This window comes from Uloborus diversus, chromosome 7 (genome assembly GCF_026930045.1).
Source record: "Uloborus diversus isolate 005 chromosome 7, Udiv.v.3.1, whole genome shotgun sequence".
Taxonomy (NCBI): Eukaryota; Metazoa; Arthropoda; class Arachnida; order Araneae; family Uloboridae; genus Uloborus; species Uloborus diversus.
The window spans coordinates 122558997-122583083 of record NC_072737.1 but is presented as its reverse complement, the minus strand read 5'-3'; the positions used below and the strand labels follow the sequence as shown (position 1 = coordinate 122583083).

The window sequence follows — 24087 nt, the reverse complement described above, 5'->3', positions numbered from 1 at the left end:
TACTAACTGGGTGAATATATCCATTTAGAATAAATAGATGAACAAACAAATTCATGCTTTTTTTCACAATGAAATGATTCTCACAGGCGAGAACACATATAAAATTTTAAAACATTTTATTTTTTTCTAAATAACCGGAGAAAATATGGAAAAGGGAAAAAAAATTAAATTAATAAGCGCTGTTATCAATTACTTATTCGTATTCAATGTGCCTGTTTTCAGAAACAATTTCTGAATATTTGGATCGAAATTTGTAACATTGTCATTGATGGTGCTTTTCGATTAATAACATTAATTTATAACAATAGGCCAAACGGATCAGCCTCACGCTCCGGATGTGGTCCACGGGCCGTTGGTTGGGCCTCACTGTTTTATATCATGCTCTGCAGTTTTTTAAACGAGACAAAGACTATATCAATCTAATTTTCATGAGGACAGTTTTAGTGGAAGCTTGGATCAACACGATCCTATTGCTATTTTTCAGCGATTTCATCGTCGCTTCTCGGTACAGAATCTAGATTCTCCCTTTGAATCACCAGCACAGAACCGAACAGTAAAATGGCCATGAAAAGATCCACCCACGACCCACAAAAGTGATGGAGGGTGAAATCAATCACGCAACAGTATGCAGCGGTAACCATGTCCTACCGCTGTTAATGTATAAATAAACTAGTGAGCAAGATGTTCTGTAAAATTTTTACGATAATAATTGCAGGTTTGAACAAAAAAATGTTATACACTTCTATAATTGACGTAATGCGAATTTCTTTTCTAAATATCAAAAGTGATCCTACCCAAGCTATGCTCGCTTATGTTTAGAATATATAACTAACACTAATTAACAGCAAGTAGGCTACAAGTTTTCTCATTACTGACGTTAGACGCATGTATAGTTTGATGAGGGTAAAATGTTTGTCCAGCTTTGAGTCTATCAAAGTATATCCGGCTGATCAATTTCATTATGATGGATGTTTAGAATGCTAATTAAAAGTAAGTAGGACACAAGTTTCACATTACTGACGTTAGACGCATGTATAGTTTGATGAGAGTAAAATGTTTGTCCAACTTTAGACTCACTGAGTTTATCAAAGCCCATCCTGATGTGCAATTTCATGCTCAGCAGTTCGTTAAACTGGACGAAGACTGTATCAATCTAATTTTCATGAGGACAGTTTTAGTGGAAGCTTGGATAAACGCAACCTTATTCTTCTGCGGTTGCATCAGAGCTTCTCAGTGCACAGATCCTAGAATTCTCCTTTGGCTCACCAGTACAAGACGGAACCATAGAACAGCCATGAAAAGACCCACCCACAAAAGATGCCGGAGTGGCGGAATCAATCACGCAACAGTGTAGTAGTATCCTTGTCTTACCATCATACGCCCGCCGTCACTACAAATGTTCATTAATCATATCGACGATCGTTGATGTCAAACGTTGCGGGGTTTTGACGGAAGGGGTTTGCTGACTTGCCACTTAACCAGGCTTTGGTGTGACAGATGCGTTTGTATAATAGGGAGAATTAACGTTATTGTTCTAGGTATTCAAATGAAGATCATGATTAGAGTGAAATATTTACTTCGCCTTAGGTGTCGAGTTTTTTTTTTTTTTTTTAATATTTATATCTATTGTTTGCATTTTAACTGCATGTGAAAATTACATTCTTCTAAAATGAACATTGGTTGTAATACTAGAAAATTGCCCATCAAGGTATAACGGGTGAAATTTGCTTCTACATTTGAACGAAGCAATTGTCTGTTTGGTGATATTTCGATAGTTGAAATTTTAATTCTAACTCCAGTGTATTTACCCTAAACTCCAGTAGATAGCGTTCATTTTTGACCCCTTTTTTTGTTTTTTCATTCTCCTAAGAGTACAGTATTACCAGTAAAACAGTTAAGTGAACGAATCCAGTTCAGCCTTGTCAAGATAAAGCATTTCCCTGCATGTCAAACATTATAAAAAAATATTATCAAATTATCATGCCGGGGATCAAGCGAGCGAGTTTTATTTTTGATGACGACAGGAGCATTGCTCGTTCATTCGCTATTGCAAATATGATTATTAAAAGAGAAAATTTAAATTTTGTGGGAAAAGTATTTCTTTCATTTTTGTATTAATAAAGGAAAGAAAAGCATATCATACTGTAACTCAAATAATAAACTTAAATCGCTAAATCGCTGCTCTCGTTCATTTATTGATTTTACACAATTATTTTACGAAAATGATAAATATCACATCACAAGTTTTTTTTCTCCAATTGTTCGGTTTTTATTACTGAATATCAAACAATTTTATACTTATCTTTTCTTTATTTATTAAGGCTGTAATTCAAGATTTTTGCACAAGAGTGGAAAACTAAAGTATCTTTTCGAAGCACGGAAACTTATCGAAAGAATGTCATAGTCAATAAAGATTTTAATATTTTGACGAAGAAAAAAATGAAGGAGAAATATAAGAAATTAAGTTAAAATTATGTTCAGAAAAAAAGAAGACTATTGAAAGGTTGTAGCTAACCTTGCATTTTGTGTTCTGCCTCAGCTCTCGCGTTCCTCTCTCTTTCCAGCTCTTGGGCAAGAGATTCTGTGGGCAAAAAATAAAAATTAGTGTTTTGGAAAAAATGTTTCAGGTATACAATTTCCATTGCAGTTTTTTTCAATAATAAGCAGGAAAAAAGTTAGCTCTTATAATATTTTTAGCTTTAGTATCTGGATCAGGGCCGCAGAGAGCCAAGGCGGTCCCCTAGTTATGTCGCTGGGCCCCTCCCGCGCCCCAAAAAAAGAAAAGAAGAAGAAAAAAGAAAAGAAAAGGGGGAAAGAAGAAAAAAAGAAAAGAAAAGGAGGAAGAAGAAAAAAACAAAAGAAAAGGGGAGAAAGAAGAGAAAGGGGGAAAAGAAAAGGGATAACGAAGAAAAAGAGGGGAAACGATGAAAAAAAGGAGGGGGGCGAAAAAAATCAAAACTGCTTATTGGAAAACAATTAGCTGTATTTTAAGTGCCACAACAGAAAAAAAGAACCAAAAGAGTAAAATTAGTCAATCATTACGTTTTCTCTTATTCGAAGTCCCCCCCCCCTTTTTCTTCTTTCTTCCTTCCTTTTTCTTTTTTTTTTCTTTTTTTCTTTCCTTTTTTTGCGTCAGTGTCGCCGTCCCCCCCCCCCCCCCGCAATGCCCGGGCCCCAGTTTCCGACTAGGCTGACATGGCCTCTCGTCGGGCTGATCTGGACTGGTTTAAGTGTTAAACTATAAATAAGTGCAAAAAAATATTTGAAGGCTATGAAAATTGTTAAACTAATCAGTTTAACAATTTTCATAGCCTTCAAATATTCATAAATAATCATAATCAGTTTAACTGCTTAGTTTATTGGGGAAATGTTCGATAAGAAATGTGCAGAAAATTTCACACCTTGTTGTCAACCTTGCAAAAATTGCATATTAAATAAAAGAAAAAAATCAACTGTAGTAGAATTGCTCCACATGCCACATGCTTTAATTTGTACTATGGTCAGGTAAGGAGTGCATCACTTCCGAAGTGCTTACGACACTTACATGATAAGAAATTTTTCTAAACAATAATTAAATGGAGAAATATTTTCATTCTCAGAACATTTCAAAAGGCTTATCATTAAAATTTTGTTTTGGAGAAAAATTCTTATTCTATTTTTTCATTAAAACTTCTTGATTTTCTAATATTACAGTTAAATAATTGGAGAAAATAATTAAGTTCAATAGTTTTCATTTTCTATGGTACGTTAATTTAACTTAACACTTCTGGTGCTAGCCAAGCAGCATCTTTGCACTCTTGAGTGCAAATCAAGCGTTCGATCAACTCTAATTCACCAAAAGTCAGCAAGTGAACAAAACACATATTGAAGAACAATGTTACAAGTAAAGGTTTATTTAAAACAAAACCATGATCAATAAGCTTTTTAAGACACAAAATTTAAAGAAATTAATGCAATGCTTACGTTAAATTACATTAATATTTAAATAAAACACTCGTTCTGAAAGAATTCGCCTTGGGAAACAATCCACTGGCAAATTATTTCGTCACCAGATCCGGGGGAACTTCATACCGCATAAATCAAAACTACGGAAGAAAAAGAAACCCAGCCAGAAATTCTCGCTGAAAAGGAATGCCCCTTTCCTCAAATTGAATTTTCCCACCAGAATGCGCGGACCATGATAATTGATGCTTTTCTAATACACGTCTGGGCCTTTACCATAATAAGAAACAACTTTCCACATTTACTTAGGACGCAGAACTGTTCACTCGAGTGAGAAAATTAAATAAAAGGGATTTTTATACCCAACTAAGAAAGAAACAGAAGAAGAAAAAACAATAACGGCCAAATAAAAGATTAATGTTCGAAAATTTCTGGCCCCATTATTTAACAATTCCGAAGTCAGACTGCGGAGAAGTTTTTTGCTGTTTGCATTTTCTTTCTCTTTTTGGGGTCGTGTTTTTATGTCTGTACCGGGAGGGGAAGCCATTAGCAGGACACTTAAAAGGATATTAAATTTTCCAATTAGGAATGAGGAATTGATTTGGTATGCAGATCTTTCTCCCCATTTCTTCCATAAACCACTTCTTCTTGGGTAATGTGGATGGCATCGGAAGACACTGCGCGACTAAATTAAAGAGCTCCTGGTTTGAAAGGGGCCCAATGACTAACTGAGACGGTCTTAAATTGAGGTCATCAACACAATGGCTGAATCTGAACACGAATACAAATCTAGGTTAAAAAATATTTTCCACTGAATGGTTAAAAAGTTGCGGTTAATTAAATAGTTTTTGCTGTCTTTTGTGCATACGAAACTTAATTTGTTAGAAATGAGCGATTTGTTGGATTTCCTAGTCGTTTACTAAAGTATGAAAAATCCCCTTTTTCTTTAATTTTATTGTTATTAGTTTAACTATTCTAAGCAACTAAACAAAAGAACCCTTTTTTCTCTTTTTTAATTAGCTGCCCATTGTGTATGCGAATATAAATAACTATTATATTTAACTTATTTTGTATGAAAATGTTGGCTTTTTTATTTATTTATGTGCCTAAACCTACTGCGCATACTGAATGCTTGAGTTAAATATGGCAAATAATCGATTCAAAGTCATTAAAAAGTAGTGAACTGGTGTATGAATTTCAACACAAATGCAACTTTAGAGGGGTGTTTTTTTTTTTTTTTTCTTTTTCTTTTTAAGAAAAAATTTATATACAAATATTGTTCAAGATATAGGATTGATCACTGAGACATTTTGCTTGGAGAGTATGGCAAGGGAAGGATTGAACTACCAGTTAAATTTTTTAGACGTAATCTATTCAAGGTTATAAGAGGTTTTTGGAGAAAAATAATTCCTCTCAGAAAGTTGATCAATTAATATTTACCAATTTCGGAAACATTTACTCTTTTCTTTCGCTCAAAGTAAACCATAAAATACCTAATGTGTAGTACAAAGAATCAAGAGTTAAGAGCAAGAGAGCATCTACATACCCATTTCAATCTTCTAAAGTGGTGATAATTCCGAACAAATTTAGGAATTAATATTTTTGTCCATTCAATATATTTAACTTTTTTTTTTTCAAATTTATTTATTTATTTCATTATTTTGCTTTTATGTATGTATTTATGTTTGTTTCCCATAGTTTAGGACTAAAAATGCTTTTTTTTTTTTTTTTTGACGTTTTTTTCCCCATAGAAATAAATCTAGTTTTGCGCAGAAAATCCGCCTCGGATGTATACGTTGCAAAAAAAAACCTATATTTATCAATTAACATTCTGCATTCCGTAATTCCTTTCCATAACTAAATGTTTAAAGGTTTATCTTCAAAATTTATGCTAATTTTCGATTTCGACATAGTTCCTTGACAGAAATTTTCCTCTCCTTTTTCTCACTAGAAAAAATCAAGAAAATTGAATTTTTCATCCACATATATTCAAATGCAGAAGCAGCATTTTTTCTTAAGTTGTAACTGGAAATTTAAGTATATATTTCAATTTAAATTCCTATACAACCCCTTATACTTCTCTTAAATTCTTCGGTTTTCAAGTACTTTGCAATACCTTCATATTTAAAACAAGTGGAACTATAACTCTTAATGCTTCGTGAGCATAAATTCAGAACGTAAAATAGATTCATTTTCCGTTTCTTACCGAAATCACCTCTTTTTGAAAGGGAGAAGGGCTTCGAATAATGAGATCAAAGCTGAAACAGAGAAACCAAAAGCTCTTCGTCTCTTTTCCGAACCGAAATAGTTCTTGTGGGATTGAATGCGGTGGGAGAGTCAGAGATTAATATCATTTATTTTAGTTCAAGTACTGTACTAAACGGAAATTCGATACGACAAGTTGGAGTGGATTAGTGTTGAAGATTGAATTTTACCTAATGCCTTTCTGAGTTTGCGGGCACAGTGTTCATCTTTCGCATTACTTAATTTGTATTTTAAACTACATTTCTTTTTTTTTTTTGCTATTCAGGAAGAAATCATTTGCATAAATTTTTAATACAATTAGCTAATAAAATATATTGCTTCTTTATTCTTTCATTAGTGATTCCCGCTCGGCTTTGCCAGTAGTAGAAAATTAAAAGGTCATTTGGTTCGCCTGTATATTTAAAAATAAACTGGCGAATGATGAATTCCTCGCCAATTTGCTATGTTAATTTGCTCGTCCTTGATCGTCCACGTTATGGTAATTTACTCGTCCACGTTATGATAATTTGCTCGGTAAAATGTTCTTAAAATTGGAACAGAAAAAGAAAAAAATCGAATTTTTGAAAAATCTGTTCAAGGTGCACACTCCATGGTACAAACTAATTATGTGCCACATTTTATGAAAATTGGTCGAACGGTCTAGGCGCTATGCGCGTCAGATATCCAGACATCCAGATTTTACGCATTATTATTGGTAAAAATGAATTGATAAATTATTTGTTGTGATAGTGCAAGCGTATGTATCAACGTTTCGTGAACTTTTTGTGTATCTCTGTACAAATATTGATGACAAATACTGATTCCTAAATTTTGAAATAAGCCCAATGTTAACTGCAAAACGTTTACGTAAATATGGTAGTAAAGGTTGTAACTCTTATTAGTTTAAATATGGCTAAGAACGTATGAATAGGAATGAATATTTTGAACTACAGTAAACTCTCGATTATCCGCGGAATTAAGTGGCACGGTAACCGAGGATAATCCAAATACCAGGTAAAAAACGATACCATTGTATATAATAGCTAAAATTTTGAATAACACTCACACATTTTCGGTAAGTTACCGCCCATATATATAGCCAGGGCTAAGGCAGAAATGCATGAAATACACCGCCAGCTCAGTCGGATGGAATTGACTGAGCTGGCGGTGTATTTCATGAACATTCACACATACATTTAAATCGTAGCTAAAAACATTTGCTAATATTAACATTGAATGTATAAAATATACATATGTAAAAGCTAAAATCGAAGAATAACACAATCATAAGTTTAAAAAACATTTAATAATTGTTAAAAATATAGTGAAACGACCTGCGGATAATCTGAACTGCGGATAAACCGACCGCCGATAACCGGGAGTTTACAATATACCTTTCTAATACGAGTATGTTTGCTATGACTTAATGAAACGGATCGTAACGTTAAGTTAAAACCTAAAATATGCATACATAATATACTAATATTGACGCTACGTTTTAAATACCTGACACGTATATTTCCAAAGTATATTTAGAACTACATGCGAAAACGCCAAAACAATGAACATAAAAGAACTTGCTCGAAAGACGTCAAGTCTTAGATCCGATGTGTACTAAATCGAAATTTTCATCGTTCCATAAATTATTTTGAACTCAGACTGCCTCCAATAATGATCTATCTGAGGAGGGAGCTTTAAAATTTAAAAGTCTCTACTAACAGATTGCAAACACTCAAGGAACTAATACTACTTTCAAATTTCGCTCTATTTCTAATTTAAGTTGGGCAACCACTCAGACGTAAAGAAAAGCAATAATTTAAGCTGGAAGTAACCTTTTTGAGCGGATGGAACGTGAGCGCTCCCGAACGTCCCAGCAGACAAAGTGCAACGGACACTTATTTAGAAAAAAAAGAGGAAGAAAAGATCTCCTCCGAATAAATCTAATTTCGTAACTCCATCAGTCTTCATTACAAAAATCATCCTCTGGAAAAATAGTAGACCGAAGAAGTCCAAAATCGTTTCCATGCATTATCAATAGATTCTTATACAACAGAAAGTACTTGGTTCGCTTGTTAGCGGGAAAAGAAGAGAGAGAGAGAGAGAGAGAGAGAAGAAAATGTAGAAAGTTCTAATGGCTGAGACGAAGAGTTTATGGAAATCGCGTTTCTTATATTCATGCATTTGTAAAACATCTAAAACGAGAACTTTAGAGCTCCTCGCTCATTCCTAAACGAAAAAAAGGAAGGTCTCGAGTTCGAAAATGAGCACTCCACATTTGGATATTTATCGCTTTTCGAAAATATTTTTACTGTAGTGTAACGGCACCGGTAACAGACATGCTTAAGGATATCGCTCTCAGGTTAATTCGATTTTTTGAGCCCTTAAATGTATTTAGACTTTTTAAACTAATTTTCTCTCATGCAACTACATCTAATCTAACGTTTGGCTGTTTCTGGATCATCTGAATTAGTTGATTATATTTTTATTTTCTCAATTCTGAAAAAAGGTTCGAACCCCAGTAACACACACCGACAATTCTGCTGATACCCAGTAACAGACAGGATGAGGAAAATATGAGTAATGGACAAAATTCCCCTTTTCTCTTCAAAATGTGCAAAAGTTCTTTATTTTTAGAACTAAAGTCTGATTAAATTCAAATGAACATGAAACACCAACTGACCTTGTGGTCGCTGTTAATGACCTTCCACCACTGCCTTGTAAGTATTAACTGGGTCATAAAACTCGCTCTGATAACACTAAATGGTTGCACCGTATTCATGGGCCACAGCAACATCAGTTTTAGCCGCCTAAAACCCTTATTATTTAAATCCAAACTAATGAATGCCTGTTTCTGGTGCCGTTACCCTAACAGCTCAAATTTCTCGTTGCTACTCGAGGGTTTTTTTCTGAAAAAAGAGGTGGGATCCAAAGTACATAAATGCATTTAAATATGATCCAATATGGCGCATTGAATGCTGAAAAATTCTTAAACAATTTGAAATCATTCAATTTAAAATGCAATAATGTATTGCAAATGGATAAAAATTATTTGATTCTGTATTAAATACGTATCAATTACACTTTAAAATGCAGTCATGAATGTAGAATTTCAATTTAGTGTCGCTGCATTCGGAAGGTATTGCTTTCACTAATTATTATCGGATCTCATTTTAAATATACAGATACATATTCTTTAACTCCAAAATAGACGAAAAAAGTTTTTTTTTTCCTCCCTCTCTCTCTTTCTCTCTTTGAATGTAATACATTTCTTTATGTAAGAAATACTTATGTAGGAGTTGTCACGAAACTTAAAACTGATTAGTTTTGATAAATGTTTTCCATTTATTTTCCAAAAAGAAAGATAAAACAACAACAAAGGTATTAAGATGAGCATATTTATTTTGCTTTATACTTGGGCATTTCTTTAATTTATGTATTTATTTAGTTTGCACTTATTTTTCTTTATATTTCAACACTTTACTCGATCAGATGTTATAAATCTAAATCTCTTTAAGCATTGCATTTTGATTTTTTTTTAAAAATATATTCCAAAAACATAAGAATATATACATTTATTTATTTATTTATTTATTGGCTCTTACTTTCTTTGTGTGAAAATTAGTACTTCATTTGTGTCATATTTACTCAGCTGTGACACATTGTGAATATTTACTCAAAATGAAAAATGTTTTCAATTTTAATAAAGAAAGTTAAAATTCACAAGTGCAAAAAGTTTTTTATTTATTTATTTATTTTATTTTCTTTTTTTTTGCTGATCTTATTTATTTTTTATTCCATTTGTGCTTATTTATATATTTATATTTTAAGATTTACAGAACCATTTGATATTAATATAAAATGCAATAGTGTGCTCATTCAACATTATATTTTGTCAACAATTTTCATTAAGATTTAAAATATAACTTTTTTAAGGTTGAACACTTTAAAAATTGATCAATGATAAGTGTCAAAAAAAATCTTACTCCTTAATTTCTGACCAAATTCATGGAGTAATCCTTCCTGAAAGCGTTGGCGAATTTGGCGACTTCCACCACTTTCCCACGACCGTACAACCCTGCCAATATACTTTCCTCCACTTCATCTGCATCTTCTCCAACAGTGACGCATTTTGAACCTAGTTTTGCGAACAATAACTGCGCTATCATTACCCGCTAGCCGTCTCCCTAGGTGAAAGGATTCTTCCTAAAAGCTACCATCCCCCGCATGGAAAACGATGAGGGAGAAACTGACATAGGTGTGCTCTTTTTTTTCCAACATCCGCCCCCATCCCTATTGGCATTAACAATTTAAGCATTTTACTGCATAGCAAACTTCTAACTCTTTAATACAAAAAAGCGCAACACCTTACCCCTCCAAGCAACGTTACGTTTCTGTAATAATTTATTTTTCGTTTTTCTGCCGAGCTTTCCATTTTCCGAAGATCAGCTGCATACTTTTGCCCTTCTCCCCTTTAAAAGAATAAATTTTTAAAGAGTTCTTTTTTTCCCGTTCAGAGTCAATTATTGCTGTAGGTATCGATGCTTACCAATGCTTTCAGTTGAGTTTTAGGCCATAAAAAGCAATAAAGAGCAACTAAATTAGAACTTAAAGGAAGTTTTGTTCAGTAGATTATTATTTTAGTTTACATTTAGATTATGTCTACACAGTGGCGCAGCGAAGTGGGAGAGGTAAAAACACCCCCTAGAGGGATGGGTTTTAAAATAAATACAAATTCAAATACAATAGTTTATCCCTATGAAAGGGATGTTTTGATCAAAAAATCCCCTTCAGAAAGTATTTTTGATTTAAAAAAACACCTCCAGTAGGTATTTTTCATCAAAAAACCCACTCCAGAAGGCAATTTTGTTTAAAATAACCCCTTCAGAGGTATTTCTGGCTGCGCTAGTGTGTCTACATATAGAGAGATAGACCTCAAAAGGTAGGGCGATATGGACGATAGACATCTAAGGGTGATTAAAAGCAAAGCGGGCAGAATTAAAATGGAAAATAGAAATCCAAATGAGGGAGAACCAATGCACTTACAACAGAAGAGCGTAAGTACATCCAAGAGAGTGATTCAAATCCAATTGGAATTTAGAATTACCAAACGGGCAATGGAAACTCTAGTGGGCAAATGGAACATACAAAAGTTCAATGTAAAGTTTGATTAAACAGGATAATTAACATACAAACTTCAAATAGGTGATAAGCAGGGCCTAATTACTGAATAGGCCAACTGGGTCATGGCCTAGGGCCCATGATATTTAGAAGCCCCTGCCCCCCAAATGGCTGAAATTACTTCAGTATATGGCTAAAATTGCTTCAGCCAATGTCTAAAGCTATAAAATTTAAATATAGCGGGGATTCAAAAAGTATTGGCCTAGGGCCCCTCGATATCTTAATCGGGCCCTGGTGATAAGGGTTTTAAAGAGGGACAAAAGACAAGGAGGTAAGGACACAAAGCAGCGACAGTGTTTTTCCATTGTGAGTGATGAGAGACTAGGCCTGTATACACTGCATAAATGAGATTCAGTTTTGCAATTTCTCTTGATCATAAAGATTTCGTTTTCAATTCACCTCATTCTTCGATCTCTACTAAAACGACAAACTCTTTTAAACTTCAACAGCTAACAGTAACTGTTAATGTCCAAAAAAAAAAAAGAAAACGGAATTAGAAATAAAGATATCTTGGTCACTGTTCTGTCCTCAGAGCAGGGTTGAGAAGTAAAAGTCCTTCTGATTCTGAGTCAGACTGATTCTGAATAAAATCAGTTGGAATCGATAGTCGAAAATCTAAAATTCCAAGCGTCGGAGTCGGTCATTATCCATCGGAGTCAACAACTCTACTAGTGCCGTGGGTTGTGGAGTCGAAGTTGGACTGATTTTGAGGTGAAGGAGTTGGAGTCGGAGCCGGCATCGGTTACATTTCCTCCGACTCCGTAGCCCTGATTGAGAGATCCATTTTTAATTGAACACCTCTAAATCGAACTCGTATGACTAAACATTTTTAGGTTCACTCAATTCTGCATTCATAGGCTCAACTATTTTGTCACGTACAAGGTTTCATGAACACATTCAAGAAACTTGTGGTAGAAACATAACTACTCACCGTTTAGTAGTCTTAGCGTTTCCGCGGAGTTACTGCGTAGGGCTTCTTCGTACTGCGCCCTCTTTTTTACTTCTGCTTCTAACTGTTCTTGTACCCTCCGTCTCGTGCGTTTTTCTTTTTTCAGTCGTTTTTGATACAGTACTGAAAGTAAAACAGAAACAACTTTTACTAACACAACTTAGGAAACATACAGTAATCGCAGACTGCATTTCGGGGTTGCAAGAAACCTCTTTTTCAATGCAAAAAAAAGTGGGCATATGGTTGAAAATATAAAATCTACTAATAGTTATATACTTAATAAAAGTTATATACTTAATTAAAGTTATATAATGGCTACTCTTAAAGAAATGACAGCCTCACAAAAAAAAAAAAAAGTATGATATTTTTCTTCACCAAAAGATGGTGTTGATTTGCTGACTACAAAGGATGGTACAGTAGTTTTACCATAATTGGTGCAACATAGACAATTTACAGTTCAGCGGCGCCATTATGAGAATGTGGACTAGTTTAAACGGCAAAAGATAATAACGTTATAACATGATTAAGGTGAAAAAACAACGTAAATAAAGCACAAATATTCGAGAAAATGCAGCATATAGCTATTTCAAGGCTACAATGGAGCCTCCTCATCAGTGCAAAAAGCTCACCAACACAACCAGAAGTTGCGAGAGAACTTACAAAAAACCAGGTGGACAGCGGTATTTATACCAAAGAGAGCCAATAAGAATACAGGAACATGACAACAAACAACCAATCAGCGAACAGCATATACGCTCCCGTCTCAAAGCAAGGCAAGAGACAACAAATCAAAAGCCAGGAGACAAAAAGAGTGCGAGACACCAAAGAAACAGGAAAGGCAATTATAGAAATTGCTTCCAAATATCATGAAAAAATGGAGTGCTGAAAAAATCATTGACAAGAGAATGAGAATTTTTCCAAATATGGTAAGCTTCCCAGAAATCGAGGTCATAAACCGAAGAACATTTACAAATAATCTTTGCAGATGAAAAATCAAAACAGTGACCAGAAGTCCAGCAATGCTGAGCGATGGAACAACGAGCAAGTTCTTTATGCTTAACATAGTTTTTGTGCTCTTTCAGACGGTGCTTGAGAGCACGTTTAGTCTGTCCAACGTAGCCAAGTCCACACTTGCAGGAGATGCTATAAATGCCCCAGTTGCTATGGCAATCAATGGGGTCCTTTAAGTTTGTAAATTTTATCTTATTAACTGGAGAAAAAGCTGTATCGAAACCAAATTTCTTCAAAATCTTTGCAACTTGATGACTAACTTTTGGATAATAAGGCAAAACAATAGTATACGAAGCACTAGAAGCAGAAACCTTTTCAGAATGAGAGGGCTTAATTAACTTATTATAAATTGAATCAATGATGCTAGGAGAATAACCACGATCGAAAGCCACTGCTTTAAGATAAGAAAGCTCAGCATTTAAAGAATTGGAGGAAGAACAGATGTTCAAAGCACGGAACACAAAAGCCTTGAATGAGGCCAACTTTTGGTTTGGAGGATGAGAAGAACATTTGTGAGGAGGTAGTGTAACAGCAAAAGGCTTACGAAACACCGAAGTCATAAATTCATCATTACTTTTACTAATAAAGACGTCCAAAAATGAAAGAGAACTATCAGTTTCCATTTCAATAGTGAATTGGATGCAAGGATCGATAGAATTTAAAGTAGAAAGTAAAAATTCGTTATCAACATGGTTTTGGTCAAGCAAAACAAAGCAATCGTCAACGTACCGAACATAGAACGGAAACGTTATGGTTTCAAAAAGTTTAGTCTCAAAATAGTGCATATAAATGTCACTTAAAATAGGACTCAAAGGATTACCCATTGCTAAACCTTCAGACATTCGAAAGTAAGTACCATTGAACACAAAAGTATTCTGTTCAAGACAAACACGAGTAAGTGAAACAAGTTCCTCAATCTCAAAACTAGAAAAATGATGCTCTTGGAGTCTCAATTTAAGACAATCCAATGCCCCAATAACCGGTACATTAGTGAAAAGTGATTTCACGTCAAAAGAAGCCATCGTTAAACCATGAGGCTTAAAATAACGTAACTTCTGAACAAAATGAACAGAATTTCTGACAGTAAAAGAGTTGCTAACCAAAAGAGAAGAGAAGATAGAAACTAAATACTTAGCAAGTTTATATGAAGCAGTACCAATGTTTGAAACAATAGGCCGAAGCGGAATGTCGGGTTTATGGACCTTTGGTAGAGCATAAAATCTGGCACAATGTGCAACAGAAGGAGTTAAAGACCTTTTTGAAGACTCACTGATGATAGGAGAAGATTTCACAACATTTTTAATAAGATTAATCTCTCTAATACTAGGGTCTTTGTGAAGTGTCACATAAGGACCAACCGCAATGAGCTCATTACATTTATCTAAATATGAACTTTTGTCAAGAATAACAATTAGGCCACCTTTATCAGCCTTAGTAACAACTAGATCAGGATCAGAACACAAAACTTTGATGGAAGAATTAGCATGCTTGCTAAAAGTATTTGAAGTCCATTTGGAATTGAAATCCACAGTATTGGCAATGATATGCCTAATAGAGTCCTTTTGAGAAGCAGTGAGAGCATATATGGAAACTGACAGTTCTCTTTCATTTTTGGACGTCTTTATTAGTAAAAGTAATGATGAATTTATGACTTCGGTGTTTCGTAAGCCTTTTGCTGTTACACTACCTCCTCACAAATGTTCTTCTCATCCTCCAAACCAAAAGTTGGCCTCATTCAAGGCTTTTGTGTTCCGTGCTTTGAACATCTGTTCTTCCTCCAATTCTTTAAATGCTGAGCTTTCTTATCTTAAAGCAGTGGCTTTCGATCGTGGTTATTCTCCTAGCATCATTGATTCAATTTATAATAAGTTAATTAAGCCCTCTCATTCTGAAAAGGTTTCTGCTTCTAGTGCTTCGTATACTATTGTTTTGCCTTATTATCCAAAAGTTAGTCATCAAGTTGCAAAGATTTTGAAGAAATTTGGTTTCGATACAGCTTTTTCTCCAGTTAATAAGATAAAATTTACAAACTTAAAGGACCCCATTGATTGCCATAGCAACTGGGGCATTTATAGCATCTCCTGCAAGTGTGGACTTGGCTACGTTGGACAGACTAAACGTGCTCTCAAGCACCGTCTGAAAGAGCACAAAAACTATGTTAAGCATAAAGAACTTGCTCGTTCTTCCATCGCTCAGCATTGCTGGACTTCTGGTCACTGTTTTGATTTTTCATCTGCAAAGATTATTTGTAAATGTTCTTCGGTTTATGACCTCGATTTCTGGGAAGCTTACCATATTTGGAAAAATTCTCATTCTCTTGTCAATGATTTTTAAAGCACTCCATTTTTTCATGATATTTGGAAGCAATTTCTATAATTGCCTTTCCTGTTTCTTTGGTGTCTCGCACTCTTTTTGTCTCCTGGCTTTTGATTTGTTGTCTCTTGCCTTGCTTTGAGCCCGGAGCGTATATGCTGTTCGCTGATTGGTTGTTTGTTGTCATGTTCCTGTATTCTTATTGGCTCTCTTTGGTATAAATACCGCTGTCCACCTGGTTTTTTGTCTGTTCTCTCGCAACTTCTGGTTGTGTTGGTGAGCTTTTTGCACTGATGAAGAGGCTCCATTGTAGCCTTGAAATAGCTATATGCTGCATTTTCTCGAATATTTGTGCTTTATTTACGTTGTTTTTTCACCTTAATCATATTGTAGCACAAAGCTTATATGATAATTTTTCATTTAACGTTATAACATGCACAAATTTTATAAAACTGTAGACATGTGTTTCGGGGTTATAAGAAACCTCTTTTTCAATGCGAAAGAAGTGAGCTTATGGAGAAAAAGATAAAGTCTACACATAGTTACATCGAAATCCCCACAAAAAAAGTGTGGCATGTTTCATCAAAAGATAGTGCTAATTTGTTGACTATAAAGGATGGTACAGTAGTTTCACCATAATTGGTACAACACAAACTAGTATTAGTACTTTGATATAAGTTCTGACCAAAGTCTAGTAATTTGTATCCAGCAAATGAGCACCATATTACGGTATAGCATACCACAAAATTTTCTGTATTGCTGTAGGTGCCAAACGTGGCCAAAACGAAAGAAAAAAAAGGTTTTTAGCCTGAATTTAAAATGTTTTTCTTCATCTACAATATTTGTCCCTCATCCAAACCAATGTCTAACCTTTACCCAACTCGTGTCAAATGTTGGCATGTTGGGTGGATATACGTCCATACGCCATAATTCATTTAAAATATCAAAACCAAAAAATAGAGATCTTTCCCTGTTATTATTACTTTTATGCAAAACAGAATGGGAAAGACGCCATTCACTCATTATTTTAACATTCGCAATAAAAAGTTCCACTCCTCCCGTAGGTAGAACAGAGACAGAACTCTTTAGGCGTTGGGCTGAGCAGTATGATGGATTGGCCCATATAGATTCCCCTCTTTTGCCATGCATACATATAGGAAGTGAAAGCAAAGGCTGTATGCCACAATCTCTCTTTTTTTACGCCAGAGCGGAATAAGATAAGCTCTCCCCCGTCTTTGGCTCCTTTTCAATCATTTAGGAAACCGGGCAAGTAACTGTCCTGACAACGCAGCTTCTATCCCTGGTACGTCCCCGCCGAATGCAGAAACCATTGTGGCGATATCTGTTCATGCTCTTCCTTGGAAATAAGTTACCCGTGTTTCTCCCTATTTTTTTTTTCTTTTTTTAACAGCACTGTCTTTAAGTGAGTATATACTATCCATATATTTTTATCTTCCACTTAGGATGTTTGTTTACGTTGCAGGAGGAAAAGAATACCTTTGTTGATGTGGGAATTGGTCGCCATTGCATTTTGCTTTGAAAGTTTTCATGCTAAAATTCACCAAGTAAAATGTATTGGAACGCTTATTAATACTATTTCAATGATACTATGACACAAAATGTTTAATGTTTCTCGAACAAAAGTTTTACAACGTAATGGTCACTGATATATGCGAAAAACAAAAGCACGTATCTACAAAGGCTGCAATTTGAGATCTTTGGAACCTTTAACTGCATAACATTTTCAGCTTATAGCATTTCATTACTTGGATGAATGACCATGACATCAAAGATTTTAATTTCAAACATCACGTTGTAAAAAAAGTAATATAATAGTTGTTGCCTTGGATTACAATTCTATGAATTTAAATCAAGAATGAAATTGCAGTTTTATGCCGTAAAGGAATAATATTTTTTTACAACAGTATTTACTATGAAAAGCAGATTTTTCATTTTGTTGAATAAGATAAAGCACATCTGTATCCAGCAGTAATTTTACTATAAAACAAATTCGTCTACAAAAGTGTATACATAAGTCAATGGAGTCTCAAGTCCAACGAAGCTACGAAATATTGTCTAAGCAAAACTTTTGTTTACAGTTGTTGTCTGTTGGGATTAGTTTTTCTGGTTCGTCACCTCAGAGCAAGTAAGATATTTAATTCCAGGAATAACAGTAAGATATCCTACTGTTGCTTTGAGGTGACCATATGTGTTACCGTGAAAGGACGAAATTAGAGAATGTGCACTTTTCTTGAAAATATTCGGTGTTTCACCGACGTCTTTGGTATGTTTATATTAATATTCACCGACTATTGTCTAGATTTACCAGATATCGAACTTTTACAGTAACATGGATCAGTGACGTCGCTACGGGGAGGGGGGACTTTTCCCCAGGTGTCACCGTTTGGGGGGTGACAATCGAGGTGAAACTGCAAGTTTTCAAAACATATAAAGTTAAAATGCATTTTTAAGAATACGAATTTGAAAATTTTCCCGGGGGGGGGGGGAGTCACCACAAATTACCACCCTGAGTGTCACCCACGCTAGGTACGCCACTACATATATACTTCCTCAAGAATTTGCACAATCATATAACTTTAGAAGCTAATGATATATGTATTCAAGTTGAAATAATTGATACGAATAACCAAAATGATAATCATTTCAAGATTAACTTTAGAAAATCCATAATGATGTAGTAGGTGTTCTAACAAGTTGAGTCAGTCTGAGGCCTCATGGGTACCGAAAGTCCAACAATCCAGCAGCGAATGGTTCACCACATACACAACCCCATTTTTCAAAACTTGTCATATCCAGCAACTTATACCGAAGAAGGATTAGATGAGAAAAAAAGCCCTTCACAGATGTCCTTTCCACGCAACTTGCACATCGCTTGCAATACCCTTTACCGCCCAGTCCTGAGGGATAGTTCGATTCCTGCTTTTGTGTCTAAAAAGAATATTCCATTGTGAAAGGAGACCCTAACCGAATTATTCCACCCCTTTCGGTCGAGGGGCTCTAAAGGGGTATAGAAGGGTATTTCTCTATGGGTGTATTTATTTAATTCATCATTTCCGTAAGAGATTTTTAAAATGTGCCTCGAAATTCTGACTGAAAGGGTACGAATGAAGTTATAATTTTATTCTGGGGTTCATCGTGCGCCGAGGTTTTAGCAAAGGGGTAAAACAGATACGGGGGATCTAGGATTTTTCCATTCATCCGTAAAGACTTGAGCAAATTTGAAATGGCTTGAAATCCAAATCAAATTTCGTCGTTGATTCATCATTCTTGTCATCTTTCTATGCGTGAGTCAGCGAAATTTTTATATTAACGAAGTAGTAAAAGCTTCGATAATTTGCCTTTGAACAAAAATGAAAGATTGTGACAATATTACACTGAATTTGTTTGAAATATATTTCCTTTTTTTTTTGAAACAGAATAAGTTAAAGTAATTGAACTGATAATTGTGCAGTAAATTGGTTCATAGTATTATTCGTTTTCTTTTTTCATCCTTATTCTTGGAATTTTTTTTTTTTTTTTTTGTAATGATTTCCTAATAAACATGACTATTTTGGTTCCATATGACTTTTTATACTAAAACGATCCTTTCTTGATTCAAACAATATTTTGTTTCAAAACTAAAATTAATTAATTAAAATAACAAATAATAAATTTAAAATTTAAAAAAATGAAATAAAAACGAAAAATGTAGTTGAAATTTAAATCCCATTCAATTAAACGATTCAACGCTGAAATTTAAATCTGAATTCGGATTAAACAGGCGATTTACTTTGAACAAATTTTGCCGGAAATAGTTGAATATGAACAAAAAACGAACTTTTATTGCACTTTCATTTATTTATTTATTTATTTATTTATTGAGCAATTGAAAATCATTTTAATTTTTGTACCTACTGGGGAAATTCAAACTTTTAATCTAAACAACCACTAACGCATTAGAGTTTGAATGGGTAATGTACTACATAAAAACATGACCCTATTATTTAACATTTTGAACGCATAAAACGGAGCACATTTTGTAATTTTTCTCTGCATCAACAATAAATAATTCATCAATTGATATCAACAAACAAACATTATTTTTGGTTTATTTGCTCTTTATCAAATTCGAATAAAAAGTCCTCCAGAATGATCCAAAATTCAAATGGAAAACTAGAGCTAAGCTCATCTCAAGAATTCAAAAAATATCTAAGATGTCTCAGGAAGGAGAAATATTCGAAAAGAATCTCCTGGTACTACCTGATAGGAAGTTTTCTCTTTTACTTTTTATCTTCAACTTTATTTTTCTGGACTCAGGGCGGTTTTTTTGCTTCCACTTTTTCTATTATTATTTTAACTTAGTAGATAAAGGTTTCTGAGAGAGCTCTAGCCTAGAAAATCGAAAATGTCCTAATCGCCATTTTTAACCACTTGTCACTTTTTTTTTGAAATGTATACTATAGTGAGAATGAATATTAAAGATTTTATTTATATTTTTACACTTATTTTACTTATATTTTTGATTTTAAATGCATGAAAATATACAATACGATGACTACTTTACATAACGTGTTTCAAATAACATGATGACATTTTTTCGCATCCTTCAATATTTGAAAAATGAGGTTTATCAAACAAAATATGAACTTAGTGTGAAATCAGCTAATAGAAAGATCAAAAATGTTTTGAGGTTCTTATTAATAATACTTGCACTAACAGCTTCCCGTCTTTGTCTCTGTATGAAAGAAAAATGTGCACATTTTTTTTTTTTTTTTTGATGTTTCTATAAACTATACATAAAAAATTACAATTGCTGTGTTAAATAATATATATATAAATAAAAATAAAAATAAAACGTTACTCATAAAGGTAAGGGGAAGGTACGTCAACTCTTCCCCATTTCAATTGTTTTAGTGCACTGAAAAAAATATGTAAAATCTATATTGCTATATTTTGGTGCAATGTATGCAAGTACCAAAACTTGCGCATGTTTCACTAAAATTTCACAAAATTGATGCACAATGTTTTTCAGCCAGAAAGTTATGAACATCTTTTGGAGCAATGTATCTGAAAAACTTTACAGAAAATAATCAATCATATCCCTTTTTAAGTTGCCGGTCCGATTATCCGATACATGCGCATTTGCACCAAAACATAATACAACATCGTTTGTATATCCGACAAATTAGCACTATTTTTTAGTGCAATATGACTGAATACTTTTAATGGTGCATAACCAGAAGCATCTCTTAAGTTGCTTGTCCAATTCTCCGAACATTTGCTGATCCGAACCATGGCCGATACAGACAGGTTCAAATATTCGGCTTTCTACCAGGATCTGACTTTCGAAATTCCTTGCCCCAGGGCATTTTCAATTTTTCCTGCGTTATTTGATGTTCCATTAATATTATATGTACAATATCTGTCGTGGCCAATGTCATAATTGGTTGTACTAAGCTGTTATTACGAAAAAATACCAGCGATTAGATTAACATTTCCCCAATTAATCAAATCTAACATACATTAACTTACAGTACCCTCATTCGAAATGCGACACATTTTAGAAATTGAAGTTTTCTAGAAAACTAAAATAACAGTTCCACGTTCATTACAGAAAAATGTTCTGCCCCTAGGAAATTTCATACCCAGAGTCCGGTCCAGTGGCACAGCGAAGGGGGGAGGGCTTTAGGGGGTGAAACAGCTCCCAGAGGAATTAGTCTTAACGTAAATGCAAATTCTAATACAGTAGTTTATGCATATAAAAAGGACTATTTTGATTAAAAGAATTCCCTTCAGATGGCATTTTCGATCCAAAAAACCCCTCCAGAAGGTATTTTTGATCGACCCCCCCCCCCTCAGAAGGTATTTCTGACTGCGATAGTATTCCGGGTCCCGGTTGCCCGTGTGATAATCTCGGACTGCTTTCTACTGGACCAATAAAAGTCGTGGTCAAACATGTCGGAAAGCGACGAACTTGGCACAAGTCAATCAAGAGCGGTGGATGAGCCAGAAGACATTGGTAAAAGCTCCTGGGAAAGCGTCATGTGGGCGGCGGAGGAGCGCGGCAGATGTCATCGTGGGGAGTGCTGGCAGCCCCCTGACTCAATGTGACAGTGATGAATGGGGTCCTGTGTTTGGTTTTCTTCCACTGAGCAGAAAGAGAGCCGGATGGGTTGCCATGGTAGTTGGCTAGATGCAACAACGCGTTTTACAATCGGGCAACACTGTTTTTAGTGACGTAAAATGGGAAACACACCAGGCTAGAACATCAGATAAGTTCAAAAAGATTTTACAAAGTAAGCAATCACTCGACTGGAACGAGACGAAGATACTTCCACTTTTAGAGTCATATTATTGCGAAAAATGATCAAATTATTTTTAAAAGAATAGTGTTTTTACTTAAATATGCGGTTGTGTCCCTCCTCCACCCCCTTGTAAAATCAACAAAGTATAAAGTATATCTGAAGATTGAAACTTGATTAGATTTTATTTTACTGCTTTGTTTGTGGTCAAAATCTAAAAATATGATGTCTCATCTAAAAGGCTCTTGATAAATCGTCTTTGTTATTTTCAAGTAGTATATGCTCTCATGCTTCTTTTCCTGAAGGATAGGAGTAATGAGGATAAGCTTTTTGGACTGTACTTATTACTTTCATTTCACTTGGTCCATGAGGTGACCGATAAATGACAAAGTGAAAATTAATTTATTGAGGAAGTGAGCAGCAAACGGATGTAAGTGGACATTTTCAAGTTTTGAGTAAAACGCGCTTGAAGATAACGTCTTAGGTAGGCTTTTATTGAAAAGTTCTTCTAAATCATGCTGTATAGCAGCACCTACCAGGGCTACTAGTATTCTGCAGTGGGCATGTAAAGGGCAGTAAATGCACATTTTTCATTTTTCATTTTTTTGCATTTTTGTCATCTATTGTACGTTAGCTTTATTGTTACAAGCTTGCTTATTTGGTTTCTGCTGAAAACGAGACGCGAAAAAAAGTCTAATGCCAGCATTTCTCAATTGTTAGTATGGAACCCGACACACATTTCTTCATATATTTCGAGAACTCATTCCTGCAGATACTGCCGATTACCTGCCCACGGCAGTACCATCTCTTACCCCAAAACAGAGGAGAGGTTCACCTTTCATTTGTACTCAGGGGCGAATCCAGAAATTTTTGCACGGGGGATCAAATTTCAGTGGTCAGTTAAGTGGAAGAAAAATAAAGTATAATTTGAACTTTCTTCAAAATATCTTAATAACCTATACATGTATTCTAATTTAAAAAATGTTATCAAGAAAAATATGCATAGCAATTTATTCATTGCATAGTTCGCTGTTGATATTTGAGTTTGTTAAATTGTTCAAATAAATAAAATTACACATTTTTTACATTTAATGTGCCGAGAAAACTTCGTTTCAATGAAAACAACTAAGGCACAACATTATTGCATTAAAATTTTGTACAACAAAGTTAAAATAAGTACAACATTACTGACATGACCTTTAGAGTTTCTATTTTAAAAGGGTCCTGGTTAACACATGGGCCTACTGGGACGAAGCTCAAGAGCCACCAAGGTTTAGGACCTCTACTTTTTCAAAGTTACATTATATGTAATAGAATTTGCATTTATTAGACTTCAAGAGACAAGTCTAACAAGACTAAGTAAAAAGGAATTAACATTGATTACCTACACTAATTTTTCAGGACTAAAAATTGACTTTCAACAATAATAATAAGTAAAGGAAATGCAAAATAATAATAATAAAGACTGTTTCTCACCACAGGGGGGTCAGCTGACCCTTTGACCCTCCCCTGAATCCGGCCTTGTTTGTACTGGTTACCTCCAAAAATTTAATGTTGGCACAATTACACATTCCTTTGCTTCTCACTGCCTCAATTAGTCAAGTATTTTGCCCTTGCGTTCAAAATCTATCTAGCAATTTTCTTCCAGAAAGAGAGGGAAAAGTCATTGTTTGAGTATTCAATAATGTTGTTACCAAGAATTTTATTTTTGGATCCACGAATGCTCTACCAGCCACTCAGCCGTTCGTTGTACTCACAAAAGGGACTATTAACCTATTTTAAGATGTACTTTTTCCATGATGGAAAACAATAAATCTGCCGCTACTTAAACTGCCATGTTTTCCTTGTTTGCTATCATCCTCAATTTAGCTTCAACAGCAAGTCTAAAATGAAGTAAAAGAAAGCGCAAAAAGTACAAGATACTACTTCAAATTCTTCTTAGCATCTGGAAGCATTTATCCATTTCCGAAAATATCAACTCCTCACCGGCGTCTTTTAGATCTGGCAACATAATCGAAAGATTCCAACAAACTTTTTTTAAGCTATAACTAAGCTTTGCCAAGAACTGCTTCAGTATTCACCAGTGACAGCTCTTTTTTTTTTCATTATTGATAATAGTTATTTCTGTTTTATTTTATTTTATTTATT

The 24087-nt window shown here is 34.5% G+C and overlaps 1 protein-coding gene across 3 annotated transcripts in view; it reads right to left on the bottom strand.

The window, feature by feature from the left end:
• Positions 1 to 24087, bottom strand: part of LOC129226587 (dachshund homolog 1-like) — a 281421-nt gene that overhangs the window by 13596 nt on the left and 243738 nt on the right. For 2 of the 3 annotated variants that reach the window (XM_054861210.1, XM_054861211.1), the window contains 2 exons: positions 12296 to 12436; positions 2516 to 2581 (listed from right to left, as the gene is read on the bottom strand). In XM_054861210.1, coding sequence (XP_054717185.1) covers positions 2516 to 2581; positions 12296 to 12436 — 207 coding nt within the window. The remainder of the gene's footprint in view (positions 1 to 2515; positions 2582 to 12295; positions 12437 to 24087) is intronic. The other variant, XM_054861212.1, reaches the window with a different exon arrangement.